Genomic DNA, 17,150 nt, shown 5'->3' with positions numbered 1-17,150 from the left:
CGGAAAAATGCTTGTTTGCACAAATTTCTTCTAACTTCTTGTTTTTCCTCATTTTCTCATATATTCAAAATTGACTTTTCAATGCAAAAACTTTTGCTGGGAATGAATTGTAGTTGCCATCCTTCTAAAAGCTAAGATAACATTTCACATTCAACAGGAAAGTCAGTGTAGTTACAGAGCAGAGCAGCTGTTGTATTCCTTTACTGAGTCCTTTGCTTTTATAATATTAAGCAATCTTGTGTACATTTATTCTTTGGAGTCTAAACTGTGGTCAGGAATATTGGTGGTGGGCCGTTATTCTAAAGCAACAGGAAGAATTTGTCCAGTTAAAGTTGTGTGAAGGAAAAGGTATGCTCTGGATACTTTACAGTGCTATCAGCAGTCAAACACAGACTCGTAATCCCAGACACCAGATAATCTGATCAGCATCTCTCTGGATCGTGCAGGTAATGAAGCGGCGTATCAGAGGAAAATCCAAACACAAAGAGCACGTGGAACTCGATACAGAGGGTCGCATTTATGTATGTGACACTGCTGATATCTGTTGCGGCTAACAGTGTTGCTCAGATTATAAAATCCATCCTGTATGAGTCTGTCAAACGTACATCCTCTCTTCCCCCAGGGATGGACTTGGAACCTTCACGTTTGTAGCGTTACTGTTCTGTCTGCGTTTCACTCGGAGATCTTTCATACGAAAATAATAGCATCTGGATATTTCAATTGGAAATAATCATGATTTGTGACTGAAAACAAAACAAACACTTTTCATTCTCAGGTGATAACTCATGGATATCAGGTATTCTGAATTCCTGTAATATACACACAGCTTTAGAGAGTCATTTGTAAGACTTACAAAGTTTTGTTGAGATTTGTGGTTGGATTAATTTCAATTTACCATTAATGGAGTCTGGGAGTGTCGTAGCATGAGTGATTTATTGTGTGTTGGCCCAGGTTTTGGCATTCTCTACTTTATTATATTTTCAGTTTTCAACGGTCAAAACATTTGAGTACATTTTAGCATTTGTCTTCCCATGTGGTAGCCCTTGTACAAAAAGAACAGACTCAGTAGATTCTTTTTTTTCAGTTAGAGGAAATTAACAGATAATCTTCTTTTTTTTTTTTTTTGTTTTTTTTTAGTCGTACAGATTATTTGTCACAGTATGTTTCCACCCAGTGGAACCTGGTGGTGTAACATGTCACTCTACAGGAGCTGCCATTCAAAATATTGCAATCAATTGTGATGTAAACAAGGTGATCCTGTTGCAGTTGTTCATGTCAGATATGGAGAAATTGATATCAAAGTATGACTAAATTACAGAACTGTGATTTCTGTTTTTAGAAGTTTTGTGTCCTTCAAATATCCAGCAGTACAACACTTCGTACAGCTCAGGAACCCAGCTGCTTTTGTTGTTGTACTTTGATGCCAGTGTTTTAGTGATTTACATTTAAATTAATCCTCCCATTAAAGTATTACTGTTTTTGATCAGTTTAAAAATGATGGGAGTAAAAATGCTTTGTCATCACATTTTGATTCAGTGGTTTCTAGCAGTCGGTATGTTTCATGATCACACTGGTTTCCATCAGTTCTCCATTGTTGGGGTCAAATTATTTGATACGTAATGTTGTCATTTAACTGTATTCAGATTCAGAATTCTGAACTCGAGAAGTGTTTCTGAAATGTTTCACCAAGCTCGATTAGTTCAACTTCCAAAATCCATCTTCAGTACTTAGACTGTGGTGACGAATCCAGCTGGACTGTGGTGAGTCCAAATCGAGGCCTGGATGTGCTGAGTTTGCATATTCTCTCTGAGTTAGAGGGTTTCCTCCATGCCTTCCACAGCTGAAAAGAAATGTGTTTTGAAGGTCACTCTTCAGTGATTTTCTCTAACGCCCTGTCACACTGAGATCCCGTTTTAACTGAAGACACGTTTTTGTTTCAGAATAGATTTTGCGTTTACACGGCTGCATTGAGAAACCCATGTTCATTCACATGGTAATAAATGGTGGAAATGCTGAAAATTATGTGGTCAGCATGCTAGACAACTAATGGTTTCTGTTGTATGTTTTAGTTATAAAACGACACACACGCACAGAGACCAATGCACAATAAACATCATCAGTGGAGAGAACACAAACTTCAGTGTTGTGGGGGCCAAGTGGTAAAGTAAATGGATGAATGAATGAATAAATTAACTAGTACAGCCTTGAATTAGAAATCCAGATAGTGCTTTCAGAAATAATCTGCCAGTGAGAAGTTTGGACACACCTTCTTATTCAGTGTTTTTCTTTATTCTCATTGTCACTGAAGGCTTCAAAACTATGATTGGAAACATACGGAATTATGTCGTCAGTGAAATTCTTCAGAAAAGTCACACTTTTTCATTCCTGCTTCTGACTCAGTTGACATTCTCTGGACGGTCTTCATGGAGTCGGCACCTGAATGGTTTTCTAGCAGTCTTGACGGAGTTCCCAGAAATGCTGAGACCTGGTGGTAGCCATGGTGGTTCAGTGAGCTTTCAGTTTCAGATAAATCCTCAACACTGTCACCAGAAAAGGCCCCCTACACCGTCACACCACCTCCAGGCTTCATGCATGTAGAAACCACCCCTTCAGCTTTACTGCGTCGCACAAAGACACTGTTGGTGGAACCAAAGATCTCATGGTCAGCTGGTTCAATGTCCGTCCTTTTTGTTTCTTTACCAGAACCAATTTCTTCAACTTGCTTTTCCTCAGCAGCAGTTTCCTTGCAGCTGTTTGACCATAAAGGCCTGACTGGTGCCGTCTCCTCTGAACAGTTGATTTAGAGATGTGTCTGCTACTAGAACTCTGTGTGGTCTTTATCTGGCCTCTAATCTGAGCCGCTGTTAACTGGTGGCAGTTGTGTTGACAAAGAAAAATATTGGTCAATGAATCTCTTTCACTGATTAAGTTTTATTGAAAAGTAAATAAAAAGTCCTGCATGAAGACATGTGCACTCAAATCAATTAATTAAACTGAGATAAAAATGTTAGAGATTTTCTTCTCCATTCATCCCCCTCATTTCCGTCATTTTCGTCATGAAGAACTAGATGGGAAATGATCTCAACTTCTGGGAAGGTGGAAAAGAAATGAAAGCACTGTGCGTCCCGAACAGAACGGGACCGGTGCTCACCCCGATACCGGTTGGTTTAACCAAGTAGCCTCTGCTTCACCACTCCCTCACCAGAGTTACTCACTCCACACTGTCTTTCTGCTGCCTCATCACTTTTTTTGGGCTGCGTGTTTTACTACCTGTAATTTGTAATCTTTAGAATCATGCTTTCCTCTTTAGGCATTTTGTTTGTGTGCAGTCTTTCTCAGTTGTCTTTATGTTGAAGTTTCCAGCCAAACTGTGAAAACAAGTGTGACTTATAGTCCAGAAAATACAGTAGTCTCGTTGACCTTTTTGAGAACCTACTATTTAAATAGTCAAACAAATGAGAAAACATTGACTGAGAAGGCGTGTCCAAATGTCCCGGCGCTTTCCACATCTCTCTCTCTCTCTGTGAGCACTGACAGCTCCGACAAGCTGATGACTGGAGGTCTTTTATCACACTTCTGTTCTGACCTTCAGCGTCATGCCGTGTTCTTTTCACTCATGCAGACAAGGACAATGTAAAAACACATTATTACTTCAGGTTGGCGGTTTAGAGCTCAGAGGCAAACACTCCTCAGACTGTCCTCATTTTAAAGCACATTTCAAAACACTCAAGGGCTTGACTCTGCAAGACAAGGATAAAACAAAACAGCAGATAAAAGCTCACCGAGAGAATAAAAACTGAATGCAGTCACAGTGATGGTGTATGAGCGTTAGCAACTAGCACATGTTTATCTCACTCTGTAATTTCTTTAATGGAGTCGGTGACCAGGCGTTACAGCCCAGAGGAATACAGCCTGAGGGGCTCGTAATTTATCTGCTCCCTTCGCACTGACCTGATCCTTTGTAATTACCAGATTTCACAAGTAACGTACATACTGCATCTAATGTTTCTCCATTTCCTGCCACTTGTCGAGCACACAAGAGTCTCCAAAGAATCTATTCATATGAAGTGTGTTTACTGTGAATACTGTGACGTGTTGGCCTCTGTCCAGGCTCATACGTTTGCCTCTTCTCTCTTTCTGCTCCCCGTGCAGAGGGAAGAAGATGAACGGGTCTCTGGACCACCCCGACCAGCCGGACGTGGACGCCATCAAGATGTTTGTGGGCCAGATTCCGCGGTCGTGGTCGGAGGAGCAGCTCCGGGAGCTCTTCGAGCCGTACGGAGCAGTTTATGAGATTAACGTCCTCCGAGACCGCAGCCAAAACCCCCCACAGAGCAAAGGTCAGCCGGCAGCACGGCCCCTGCTTTGATATGACCACTCTGAATTTCATAATTCCTTTCAACACTGTCGGTCAAGTTTACAATTATTAATAGTATGTTTAGAATTACTGCAGAAACAGAAGTTAATTCTCAGGAATTTAACATGAGCAAATGAAGAATGCTTTTTTTAAAGTTTCATAAATCTGAGAAGATAAAAAAAACATTTGTCTTCTCTTATCGTTTTTTAAAACATTTCATTTGTGACAATCATCACAAAAAAATTATTTTGACTTTATGATTGTGAATTGTCATGCTTCATAGGCTTAAAACACAAAACAAAACTACTGAAAATTCTATATTTTTGGTGTAACCTTTGGTTACATTTCATTCATTTGCTCATTTATTTATTATAACAGGCCTAAAGTCTGTTCATGTTTTAATTAATCCTGATTATAAATCAGAAAAAAGACTAAATTCCTCCTTCAGCCATTCGTGTAGTCAGTTATGTCTTGGAAATTTTATCAATATGTCCGTTTTTCTTCACATCGTCTTTAATATTTAATAAATAGTATATTTTATTTTAATTTCTTTACATTTAGAAAATTTATGGTATATTGCTATTTTTTTCATCCTTTTGCTCTGTGTAGCCGCTATGACGACTGACTATTTCCCCATGTAGGATTAATATGATCTTAATCAATGTGTTTACCCGAATTTCTGCACCGTTGAAATAATTTGACGCAGAGTTTTTGATAAACTTTAACAGTCTAAGCAAAAATGAAAGGTTGTTTGAAGATGTGAACAATGGAGTTCAGTTAAAAAAATTAAAAAAAAATACAGATGAGCAGTTGTTTGAGATACCTGGACATATTAAAGAAGAAATGCAAATGCTTGAGATTCCTAAAAGCACTGTTTGGATTTTAATGGACAGGGTGATTCGTCTACATGGCTGAATGTTTTTGGTTTCTTGCTCTTCTCGGGCAGAAACAGAGTAAACAGACTGTTAACCTCAGCTGTTTATCACTTCTCTCATTTCCCTCCCGGACAGGCTGCTGTTTTATAACGTACTACACCCGCAAATCAGCCTTAGAAGCACAGAACGCTCTGCACAACATGAAGATCCTGCCCGGGGTGAGTGACCTCCGACCCTCCCATCTGCACTTCACTCTCAGGTTTTTTTTTCCCCCCTCGGGTCGGTAAAAACTGAGCCAGGCTGCAGATTTGACTTCAGTCTGTGGAATGAACAGACGTAAACAAACGAACCGGGCGCTGATTCAGAATGTGCTTCTTTTTAACACTGATCTTGTGTTCTGTGTGTTCAGATGCACCATCCAATCCAAATGAAGCCAGCTGACAGCGAGAAGAACAATGGTACGTAGCTGTGACGGCCATTCATGCTGTAAGAGTTCTGTCCTCCGTCAGTCAGTCCAGGGCTGCACAATGAGATGCAGATTTATCAGCTTGATGATCAGGAGGGAGGAATCCCAGGTATCTCATTTAAGTCAGGCTTGAAAACGTGAGCGGATCATTTTAACTTCAGCTTTTGGAAGAAATGCTACAAAGCTTTTCTCCGTGTTAATAAATACTGTTAATAAATTCTGTGTTGTTCTCTGATGTTTTGCTTTGCAGCCGTGGAGGATCGGAAGTTATTTATTGGGATGATTTCCAAGAAATGTAATGAGAACGACATCCGACTGATGTTCTCCCCGTACGGGCAGATCGAGGAGTGTCGGATACTTCGGGGTCCTGACGGACTCAGCCGGGGTAATTCAGCTTCAGCTTCTACCTGGAAACAACCACTAAACACATCACTGTGGGTGGGAGACCCCGTTAGGCATCAGTATAGGCTGATTTTACTTATTTAGGCTGGTTTCATCATTCATTTCTCTTGTTTCTTGTAGTAGTTGCAATTAAAGCAGAAAGAAATTCTAACATAAAAATAATATATTCAGAAAGAAATGATATTAATAAGTATATGGATAACAATATAAACAGGTCATTTACAGATTTTAGAGCAAGAACTTACAAGGAATATAACTTTTCAATCACATCTTGCATCAGTGTCTGTCTGAGATGTTAAAGTGATTATCTTATGTAACAACACTAATATTAAAAATAATCATGCATGTGTGTATTTTTAGTCTGTTCTGAGTGTAGTTGTATGTTTTTTTTTTTTTTTATCTGAGTAACTCAAGACTTAAAGATGTTAAATTAAGTTATTGAAAAGAACCCAGGTTATATCGGGTTTTGAGCTTGATAAGCTAAATTATCCTCTTTTTCTACAATCCATTGTTAAAAACTCTGCTTGTTTTGTAAATCCAAGTTTAGTATATTGTTAAAGGTGGGTGTACACTTTAAAATTACCGTGCATGGAACAGTTGCTTTATTTTGCAGTGGAATGTAATATCACTTTCAGCTGTTTTATTTCTGGTTTAACTTGATTGTTGACAGTTTTTCATTCCTGCGTCTCTCATCTCACAAACAAACTTTTATAGTGAGCCGTTCCATCTTCAGACTAATCAGTCAACCCTAGGGGAGGTTTGTAGTTTAGCCTCTTAACATGCAAGAAAATGAGCAAGTGCAGCAGGTTTAGTGAGTTTAGCCAGTCTGCAACCATCAGCGGCCGGACAGGTTAGGAGAAACGATGAACCAGGAACAGGTTCATGGAGGAGGCGGTTCTGTCCAGTAGACCAGCTCCTGCAGCTCACACTGCTGCTGACGATTCTCCTTTATCTGATGCATTAGAAAACACACAGCAGCAAACCTTGGCGAATGTAGACCAAGCGATAGAGTGTTTATAGAGAGCGACTCACATTTTCCCAGTTGGACTGCAGTTCGCGCGCCATCAGAATGAAATGTCCAAGGAGTGTACTGGAAAATGAAATTGCAGCACATTTGCAGCCTTGGTATTCAGGAGGATTTGCACATGTTAGTGCATTAATGCTGAGAGGAAGCAGCAGGTGAAGTTTCAGTATCCTGCATGGTGAAGTCTTTCTCTCTTTCAGGTTGTGCATTTGTAACATTCACAGCAAGACAGATGGCTCAGTCGGCCATCAAGTCCATGCACCAGTCTCAGACCATGGAGGTGACGTTCACACTCGCAGCATGAGCTGCTATATGTCGGATTTCACACAGTTCACCATCGATGAGTACGTCACAGAGTGAGAGTGTGTGCCTCGTGTGTGTGTGTGTGTGTGTGTGTGTTCAGGGCTGTTCGTCTCCCATCGTGGTGAAGTTTGCCGACACGCAGAAGGACAAGGAGCAGAAGCGCATGGCCCAGCAGCTGCAGCAGCAGATGCAGCAGCTCAGTGCGGCGTCCATGTGGGGAAACCTCACTGGGCTCAACAGTCTGGGCCCTCAGTACCTCGCAGTGAGTGTGTGTTTTTGTGCACGTGTGTGTGTGTTTGTCCACAATGCCAGAGTGAGCCCCCCGACCACACTGTGTCACTACTCTAACTCCAGCTGTCACTTTCGTCTTCCTCCTGACTCTAGCTCTACTTACAGTTACTGCAGCAGTCGGCCTCCACGGGGAACGCTCTCAACAACATGCACCCTGTGTCAGGTACACACACACACACACACACACTGCATTCTAAATTGGCCTCATGTTTTTAAGGGATAGTGGTCTTAAAAAAGCATTCTTAACTTTAAAAAATGGCAAAACAACAGTTCATCCTCAACTTTTCATGCTGAGTGTTTGAGATTTTTAGTGTTCAATATCTTTAACATCCAGAATAATAAACCCACTTTTGCAAGTTGCAGAAAAAAAAAAAGTTCTGGCTTGTTGAATATTGAATGAAAGAGAAGTGCTTTTATAGTCTGTATCATCATAGTAGACCATGATAGAGCTTTAAAAAAAAATATGAACTGTAACTCACGTGTGGAAAAAAAAAACACTTCAGTACAACAGGAAACATTGTCGTTGAATGAAATAAAAGATTTCAGAGGAATTTCAAACAAAGATACTGTATATGACATAATATTCAATCAAATTCAGCTTAATAAAGAGAGATGTTTTTTTGTTTTTTTTTGGGAAGCATCCAAATCATAATTTCTTCATTTTTCATTTTTGGATGCATTTCTATTTCCAAATGGGGAGTAATGAGTTGGTTGATAAACACAATGACTAAAGTGTAATTAGATACATTAAATCAAACAAGTCCATCTGAGAAATGTGTGGAGGTTTGTAGAGACACAGATCTGACACAATCACTACTATACAGTTTTATTACAGTCATAGACTTGCCAAACAATAAAACAGTTGTTAAAGAATTCCAAAGAATTTACTAAGTATTGACAGGCTGAATGATCCTGTCAGTTTTGTGCAGGTTTGGACTAATGCTGATGAACCACAAATTGTGTCTAAATGTGGACTGTCCTTGTCTCCCACAGGTCTCAATGCGATGCAGAACCTGGCTGCTTTAGCGGCAGCAGCGACGGCCACCCAGGCCACGCCTTCAGGCTCCAGCGCCATGACCACCTCCAGCAGCCCTCTGAGTGCACTCGCAAGCTCAGGTGAGGCAGAACGGCCCAGTACTGGACTGGATCAGCGTTACAGTGAACGGGGACGTCTGGAGATGATGTGCAGCAGATCAGCCTCAGAGCTTCCTCTCTGTTTACCATCAGAGCAGCAATATAAGTCATTGACGATTTTTTTTAGTGAATCAAAAGCTAAAAAAGCGTCATGTACTGCAGATTACTTTATGAATCCGCAGATATGCACAACACAGTAGAACAGTGACGATGTTTTCAGTGAACGCCTCATGGAGAGAGGCGTTCACTTAAATCGTGTAACAATCTGATAAAAGGACAGAAACTTCAGCTCTGTGTGGCGCCGCATGTAGAGAGTAGAGTATTACTTTATTAATCCCAAACTGGAAAATTTTAATAATGTCTAAGTTGTCATTCAAACACGAAGCTCAGTAAAATTGAGCTTCAGAAGACTCTCCTCATGCAGGTTTTTGTTCCCCCGACAGGCTCGTCCCCCACCTCCAGCAGTAACTCCTCAGTGAACCCCATGGCGTCCCTGGGAGCCCTGCAGTCGCTGGCGGCCAGTGCCGGAGCTGGACTCAACATGGGCTCCCTGGCAGGTAAAGACCCGGAGACTCCTCCCACATCCCGGGCTTTAGTCAGTCAGCAGTGGGATTCAAACCTCTGGTTACAGGCTCTCTCAATAGGACTGTTGTTATTGACTGGAATAAAAGCCCAGTGTGGCATGAAGGGGCTGCAGTAATGTTCTGTTTGATTGAATTTATCTGTATTGTTGTTTTAATATTTCCCTGCTTTGCTTTCTTTCAGTAGATCATGACATTTCTCTTAAGATGACTTGATCATTATATAGCGGTTCATACCTTCTGTCTCCACTAGATGTCACTGTAGGACAGAAAAAGTAAACATCACAGTATTTTACTGACAGAGCAAGAAAAATGTCTCCAAAAATGAAAAAAATTAACTAAGCGGTAGAATTTAAATGAAAAAAATTTTAGAGGAAGAAAGTATTCTTTTCATATTATCGAGAAGTGAAAGACAAAAACAAATGTGATTCTGAAGAATAATTAAATCCAGCTTAGTCTAGTGAGTTATGTTTTCCTCAGATGTGATTAAGATACACTGCTACAATTCACAACAAAATGCAAAGTATTTGCAGCTGTTTCTTAGTTTTGATACTAAAACCCAATCACTTCTCCACCGTGCCATCTTGAGCTGTTCACTGCACGTTCCACTGGTGTTTTTGCACATCATGACCGATTTCTCCCGCCGATGCAGGCATGGCGGCGCTCAACGGCAGCCTGGGCTCCGGAGGGCTCTCTAACGGCTCAGGAAACACCATGGAGGCGCTGAGCCAGGCGTACTCGGGCATCCAGCAGTACGCCGCCGCCGCGCTCCCCAGCCTGTACAACCAAAGCCTGCTGTCTCAGCAGAACGTCTCCGCTGCAGGCAGCCAGAAAGAAGGTGGGTGCTCCAGACGCAGGCTGTCTGGCTAGCAGTGGGCCGTCCGGAGGAAAATGTTTCGTGGCTTCGTGCCCCATCAAACGTTAGTTGTGTTAGAAGTTAGAGGAGTTGGTAGTGCAGAGTGTTGATTGAGGAGTGTGAGCAGGTGTGTTGTGTGTTTTATCCTCACTTTCTGCTAAGGATTCTGTCTTGTTTTAAATCTGCTGCACCAGCCAGCAACAGACGCAGCACCGGTAAGATCTCAACACCTTCTCTCTAACACGGCCTCAAACCATTTCTACAACAAAGTCCGCGACTGAACGCTTCTGCTCGCCTCCTCCCTGCCATCAGTCGTGCATCTCACAAGGTGTCGCCACTGCAAACCTTTTTTCTTTTTCTTTTTTTCACCGAATTAAAATGAGCAAATCATAAAATCCCCATTTATCAGTATTATTTTTGAAACAGACTGTTGAATTCAGCTTGATGTGACCTGATAATCTGGATTTACATGAGTGTCCTGCAGACTCGTATTCCTAAAACATTGCCACTTTATCAGTCATGCTTTTCACAACCAGAACTCTGACACAGTCTGATAGAGAATGAGAAAACCTCCACAATACAGCCAGTTACACATGTCACACGTTTCTATCAAACTCACACAAAGAACTGTCAACTGAAATGATCTTAATAAAAAAAAACAAAAAAACTCAATTATTGCATTTCCACCCACATAAAATCTAATAAATCAAGAGCGTGAGAACGACCCTTAACTGTAAATATTTTGTGGGCACATGCAAAATGTAATTGAAAAAATAAAAATAATAATTTAGTGTGATTGTTTCACACACACATTCAAATCAACCTCTATAGAAAGTGAACAGTGTTCCGTTTTTTCCCAGAAAAGCAGACAGTTTACTGACCTCTATCCAGCTTGTTAGTGGAATTGAAGCTCTCTGATCTGATATTAGTCTGTTTTTCACTCAGTGGCCACAGCCTGATACCAAAACTAAAATTTTAGGAATGAGACCTCCATTCCTGTCTGCATGGCGACGCCAGGATTCACTTTCATGATGGCCAGATGTGTAAAAGAGTCACTCCAAAGCCTTTCTGTTGATGAATTCACAGTCAAAATGAGCTCATGCTTTTTATATTTAACTTCTTAACCGTGGACATGTGTTATTGTTTGCCGGTTACTGAAGAGGGAATGATTTGCACGCCATTGCATTCTGACATGAGTTCATTCTGTTTCTGGAGGTTGTATCTTCAGTTCAAATCATTTCCACATCATTGACCTCAGTTTTCCTATTTTTCTGAATCCCAGCGTCTCTGGATCCCACTGAGTAAAACCAGTCGGTGTAACGGTTTGTTAGCAGGATCGTCTGAACGCCATTTTCCCATTGGCAGGTCCCGAAGGTGCAAACTTGTTCATTTACCACCTGCCCCAAGAGTTTGGAGACCAGGACCTGCTCCAGATGTTCATGCCCTTTGGAAACGTCATTTCTGCAAAAGTCTTCATTGACAAGCAGACGAACCTCAGCAAGTGTTTTGGTGAGCTTGTGGTGTTTGTGCCGTGTGATTGAAAATTTATCATTTTGATGAATTTGAAAGAAAAGAGAAGAGTACTTTCACTTGTCCAGCTGAATGTTTGTGTGTGTGCGTTTCCTGTCCAGGCTTCGTGAGCTATGACAACCCGGTGTCATCGCAGGCGGCCATCCAGTCCATGAATGGTTTCCAGATCGGTATGAAAAGACTGAAGGTGCAGCTGAAGCGCTCAAAGAACGACAGCAAGCCGTACTGAGGGCGCTGCCGAGCTCCACACTTAGTTAGGCAGGGTGCTGTTCTGGTAAGTGGAGCGTCCTCCCGGCTCAGACCGCCGCTCACTGCTCTGCCTCTCCTCAGCGTTCTCACTTGTCCAGACAGAGACACACACACAGAGCTGCCTGCAGGAGTGTCGAGACATGACTGGACTCCTCTCCTCCCCCTCCTGTTGTTTTGTGGTTTACGCACTTTGTTTTCCTTTCGACTGGTGTAATTTTGATTTCAGTTAACATGGTGTCAGTTTGCTGTGGTAGATGATTCACACTCGAGTCGATTGTTTCGATACGTTGCACATTGATCACTGGGTGCCAAATCTGTTCTTACTTCTCCTCCTCGTCCCCCGGAGCAGCTGAGAGGCTGCAGCAGGCTTTAAGACGCCCGCAGCTCCACAAGTCGCTCCTGAACTCACGGTCCTCTGCAACCCTGAGCAAATACCCATTCACACTGTGTGTGTGTGTGTGTCTGTGAGCGCGTGTGTGTCATTGTACCTGTCTGTCTGTCGTAGTGTGTTTGCATGTTAGCCTGTGTGTGTTTTGTTGTGTGTGGGTTAGTGCGTGTGTATTAACAAGTTTGTGTGCATACAGATACTTTAGCGTGTGTGTGTGTGTGTGTGTGTGTGTGTGTGTGTGTGTGTGTGTGTGTGTGTGTGTGTATTAAGAAGCTTGTGTGTGACTTGTGTTACTTTGTGTGTGCGTTACCATGTATGTGAGAGTTGTTACTGTGTGGGTGTGTCAGTATTAAGAAGCTTGTGTGTGTGTGTTACTTTGTGTGTGTCAGTATTAAGAAGTGTGTGTGTGTGTGTCTCGCTGTGTTTTCAGCCTCCCTTCACTGTTAACAGTAGAGGAAGAATCTCCCCGTCGCGGTGTGTGTCAGTTACCCCCTCCCTCGCCGGCCCCTCCCCCTCTGTTGCCCCTCCGCCCCCCCCACCCCCCCCCCCCCCCCCCCCCACCCCTCACGTGCTCGCCGCTCGTGCACGGCTCTCACTAACGAAGCGGCCGGTTTGTTCGGTCTCCGGACGTCGGCGTTCACCCCGCGCGGCGTTTGGTTCTGACTGGGGGAATAAAGACGAGACGGACCGAGTGCGAGCGCAGAGCTTTAGCCACAGGTCAAAGGTCGGCTGTCATTAGCAATACGGCGAACGGAGGCTCAGAGCTTTCTGAAATCAGGTATCTACAGTGTTTTTGTTCTGAGCTCATCAGACGCTCCTGCGCGCTGACGGCTGCAGCTCCTCGTCTCGTCGCCACTATCGGAGAATCTCTCTGAAGACTAACCTGGACGTGGCTCCAGCTTCCAGGAAATCCTGTTTTTATACATTTAGAGCTACGAAGCAAGACAGATGTTGAGTTGTATATTCAAACTATTATGCCTTTTCTATTTTTATATAGGTTTTATACTTCCCCTGTGTGTCGGGGAGCTATTTATTGCCTAAATTATTTATCTGAGTTGATATGACTTTAAGACTGGTGGTGTGTCCTCTTCCTGCCTGTTCAGTGTTGGTTTCTTTATGTGACGTGTACAATCTGTCGGTGTGGCATGAACTGTGTATGTACAAACCTTTTTGAGCCTTTTTATTTTTTAAGATGCAATAAAAACAAGAATCAGGAACTGGTTTAATCTCTTGAACCTTTTTATAAATCCTGTCCGCGGCTCACAGAGTGGAAAAAAACTTCAGGTTTGTTCAAGTCCGCAGTTTGTTTTCATGCTGGTTTCAGGTCGTTTGAACTGACCTTCAGATTAAAAGCATTTGAGGAAATGAAAAACTGTTGCTCCACCAGCAGGCTGAACAAAAGATGATGAAAAAAAAAACTAAACTCATTGCTGAATCTGCACTGCTGGTGGAATTAGTTCATTTTAATGTAAAAACAGCTGCTGACTGCTGCTGACTGCTGAATAGAACATTGGCAGTATTACTGTTTTTGCACAGAGCTGTCCTGCATATCTGTTTACTAATCAAAACCCCTGTGTTTGCTGATTTTTACACCTTTTGTCCTTAAATTTTGACTTTGTTGTCTTTGCTAATCCAAACTTCAGATTTGAACAAACCTTAGTCGGATTTCTCAGTATTTATAGCTCTTCAAAACTCGGATCTGCTACCTGTGACACAGAAAGCGGTTTAAAAACAGTCAGAATTCGACGTGAAGGTGGTTTTCTGTTAAAAGTGTAGCATGAATGTACCTGAAGAATTTAGAAAAGCAAATCCAGACATCAATGTGGCATCCTCTGTTTGGTAAATTCATCCTTTTTAAGAAAGTTTACAGCACTTTTCCTTTTCACATCCGTCAACTAGATGATGAAGAGTAAAGTTTAAAATTGGAACAATTGTTGTGAAGTTTGATTGGACTCAGGTGGATGTGACAGTGATGTCTCAATCTGTCCTTGTGATCGTTTACGTCCTCACACCGTAAAACTGAAAAGGCGGGACAGAAAACCCATCTCCCTCTTGCTGGAATGAGATTCTTGTTTTCATTGCTCTTTGCGAAGCATCCAGACTTTACAGGAATGGTGTGTGTCTGATCCATCGGTTTCACAATCCGCTGTCATACATGTCTTCAAATAAATGGCTGGATTTTCCACGAACGCAGCCCATTCTGCCCGTGGATGTTTAGTTACGGGTCTGTGGTGGGACGTCTGGGGAAACTGGAATTTGACTGACTGCTGAAAGATGATGATACTGACCACACACCTTTATTTTTCACTGTACTTCACTGTTAAAGTGGTTAAAACTCTTGAAGGAGTCATATTATGCAAAATTCACTTTAAAAAGGTGTCTTTACAGCCATATTACCTCCCAGAGCCTCTGTATGCTCCCCCAGAAGTGAAAAATTCAGTCACCTCCCTCAATTGCTCACTCCACTTTTAAGGAAATATACACTCAAACACGCGGTTCTTAAATCTTACTTTTGTCGATGTCAACAAGAGGAACACCACTCCGGCTTTTTAGACTGCTCAAACTCTGAACATACGATGAATTTGGGGCAAACAAACTTTTATACTATGTTTTTGGGCTTCTGTGACCTATAGGACGTAACTGAAAAATAGCATAATAGGTCCGCTTTAAAACTTGACCACCAGCTGACTTCTTCATACCTAAAGTATCACATTAAATATCTATAGAGAAATTCAATAAATTATAACAACTGTAGGTTTTTTTCACTTTCGTATATGTAGGATTTGTTTCAAAGCGGTGTAAAGTAGAAGACAGGTCGGAAAGAGTCATTGACATGAAATTAGAGACACGTAAGCTCTTCAATTACTGTATTGGCCTGAATATAAGACGACTCTGATTATAAGATGACCCCTACTTTTCAAAATATCATTTTGTGAAAATTAAAATATGTTGACGATAAGGTTACTCATAAAACAACTTTTTATTGTACAATTATCTAGGACAACTCACAACAGAGACAACGTTTCATGTGATTTAAGATCAAGAACTATTACTGCAGTGTTAAATAAACTATATTGTCTCTCAAAATCTGAGGCTGTGACTCAGTGAATAAGCAACAAATAAGTAGCCTCAAAGGTTCAATAACTGCATTAATGACGTAAATGGCTTTATAACCATCAAATTCAAGTTCTATTCAACTTCATGAGCATTAATATTTCAATCTAATATATCTTGGCGGCTTGGCAGTTGTTTGTTGACTCTGCTGTGTTGAACATCAGTTTAAAGTTGGCATCAAACCTTCGCCGCTGTTGTTTGCTCACTTGTCTAGCGTCTGAGCCGCTTCGTTCCAGATGGTCACGTTCCTCCATTTTTCATCAGATCACTGTGACGTCATACGACTGTGACGCTTCATTCTCTTTCTGGTCACCGGTGCTTTGGCTCCATCTAGCGGCGCGGATGTGTAACGACAATCTAGTCCTCGATTATAGTACGACCCCATTTTGGAGAATACAGTTTCTGGAAAAACATATCGCCTTATATTCGAGCCAATATGGTAAAACAAAATAAAGTCAGAATTGCAATAAGTATGATGCTTTTTTTAACATAAGGTAATCACAATGTAAAATGCTGATTATGGACAAGATAGGAGTTCTGTGGACTGATGAGGAGGAAAACTAACAATGTGAAGATTTGGAGAGAGAAGCAGCTCAGCAGCTTCTGAACCAAACCCTGCACGTCTCCATTGCTGCTGTAGCTGGTTGTCATGGCGACCACATTCAGGAAGAGGTGGAGCTAGAGTACCTTAAGATTCACCCGCTTTACAGAAAGTCTCCAGTAGTCGATCACTGGATGTCACACTGCACTTTTTCCATAAAAGACTTCATTTTCGTTTGAATGGATTTGTGAAGAGTGTTTGAAATGTGATCTTTCTGTCCATGTGGAGCATTTAAAGCTGACTGTTGCTCAAACGAGGTCAGACGGAGCTGTTTGACACAGTTCCTGTAGTAACAGAGTGGAAGTGAGTTGAAACCACAAACTGTCACAGACGTGTGCGCCGTTCTTCACTCTTTACCTGTCCTGCTTTTTAGATCCACACCCAACCGCTCCTTCAGTGTTTCTCTCATTACTTACTGACTTTAAAGAAAAGCAGCGGACACATCCTGGAAACTAAAAATTAAAAAAAAAGAAATTAATCCGACAGAAATGTGACCGTACAGTTTAAGTTCGAGGTTTGAAAAGGAAGTGAACGGGCCAAGCAGCAGCATGTTTTCTAGATTCCTACATGTGACTTGATAAAAGAGACAGTTCAGAGATGCACTTTCAGATTTTACACGGTTTGTCTTAAGCTTGTTACAGAGTTTGATTCCGTTTCCACGGCCTGCCTGCGTTGCTTCACCTCACTGCAGTGATCGCTTCACTAATGGTGCGTTTAGTTGCCTCCCAGCCTGGGGGTTTGCAGTGTTTCTGTTGTGAAGGAGCAGTTCGCCTCATGGTGAACAAAGTTACCATAAACACTGTTTCCGTTGTTACGTTAAATTCTCCTGTGTGGATTTTGCTTTTCCCAGACATTTCTCTTGCTCTGTCAGCCAGATACAGCAGTAATGGAGGTTTTTCCTGTAGCAGCTTTCTGTTGTCAAACAGTGACATCTAGTGGTCCAACGTGGTATATTATGTAGAAGTTGATTCTTATTGAG

At 41.8% G+C, this 17,150-nt stretch overlaps 1 protein-coding gene across 6 annotated transcripts in view; it reads left to right on the top strand.

Moving 5' to 3' along the window:
- The window catches only part of celf1 (cugbp, Elav-like family member 1), a 31,277-nt gene that overhangs the window by 12,371 nt on the left and 1,756 nt on the right, over positions 1-17,150 (top strand). For 3 of the 6 annotated variants that reach the window (XM_030094133.1, XM_030093814.1, XM_030093731.1), the window contains 13 exons: positions 4,153-4,340; positions 5,368-5,450; positions 5,642-5,690; positions 5,949-6,083; positions 7,325-7,404; positions 7,528-7,689; positions 7,812-7,881; positions 8,712-8,834; positions 9,296-9,409; positions 10,086-10,271; positions 10,484-10,504; positions 11,655-11,798; positions 11,921-12,093. In XM_030094133.1, coding sequence (XP_029949993.1) covers positions 4,163-4,340; positions 5,368-5,450; positions 5,642-5,690; positions 5,949-6,083; positions 7,325-7,404; positions 7,528-7,689; positions 7,812-7,881; positions 8,712-8,834; positions 9,296-9,409; positions 10,086-10,271; positions 10,484-10,504; positions 11,655-11,798; positions 11,921-12,048 — 1,473 coding nt within the window. In that variant the 5' untranslated portion in view covers positions 4,153-4,162 and the 3' untranslated portion in view covers positions 12,049-12,093. The remainder of the gene's footprint in view (positions 1-4,152; positions 4,341-5,367; positions 5,451-5,641; positions 5,691-5,948; positions 6,084-7,324; positions 7,405-7,527; positions 7,690-7,811; positions 7,882-8,711; positions 8,835-9,295; positions 9,410-10,085; positions 10,272-10,483; positions 10,505-11,654; positions 11,799-11,920; positions 12,094-17,150) is intronic. The other 3 variants (XM_030093898.1, XM_030094057.1, XM_030093977.1) reach the window with 3 other exon arrangements.

The sequence above is a fragment of the Salarias fasciatus genome, chromosome 1, assembly GCF_902148845.1.
Source record: "Salarias fasciatus chromosome 1, fSalaFa1.1, whole genome shotgun sequence".
NCBI lineage: Eukaryota > Metazoa > Chordata > Actinopteri > Blenniiformes > Blenniidae > Salarias > Salarias fasciatus.
Note: the sequence above shows the minus strand (reverse complement) of the source record. Positions and strands in the feature narration are given on the sequence as shown.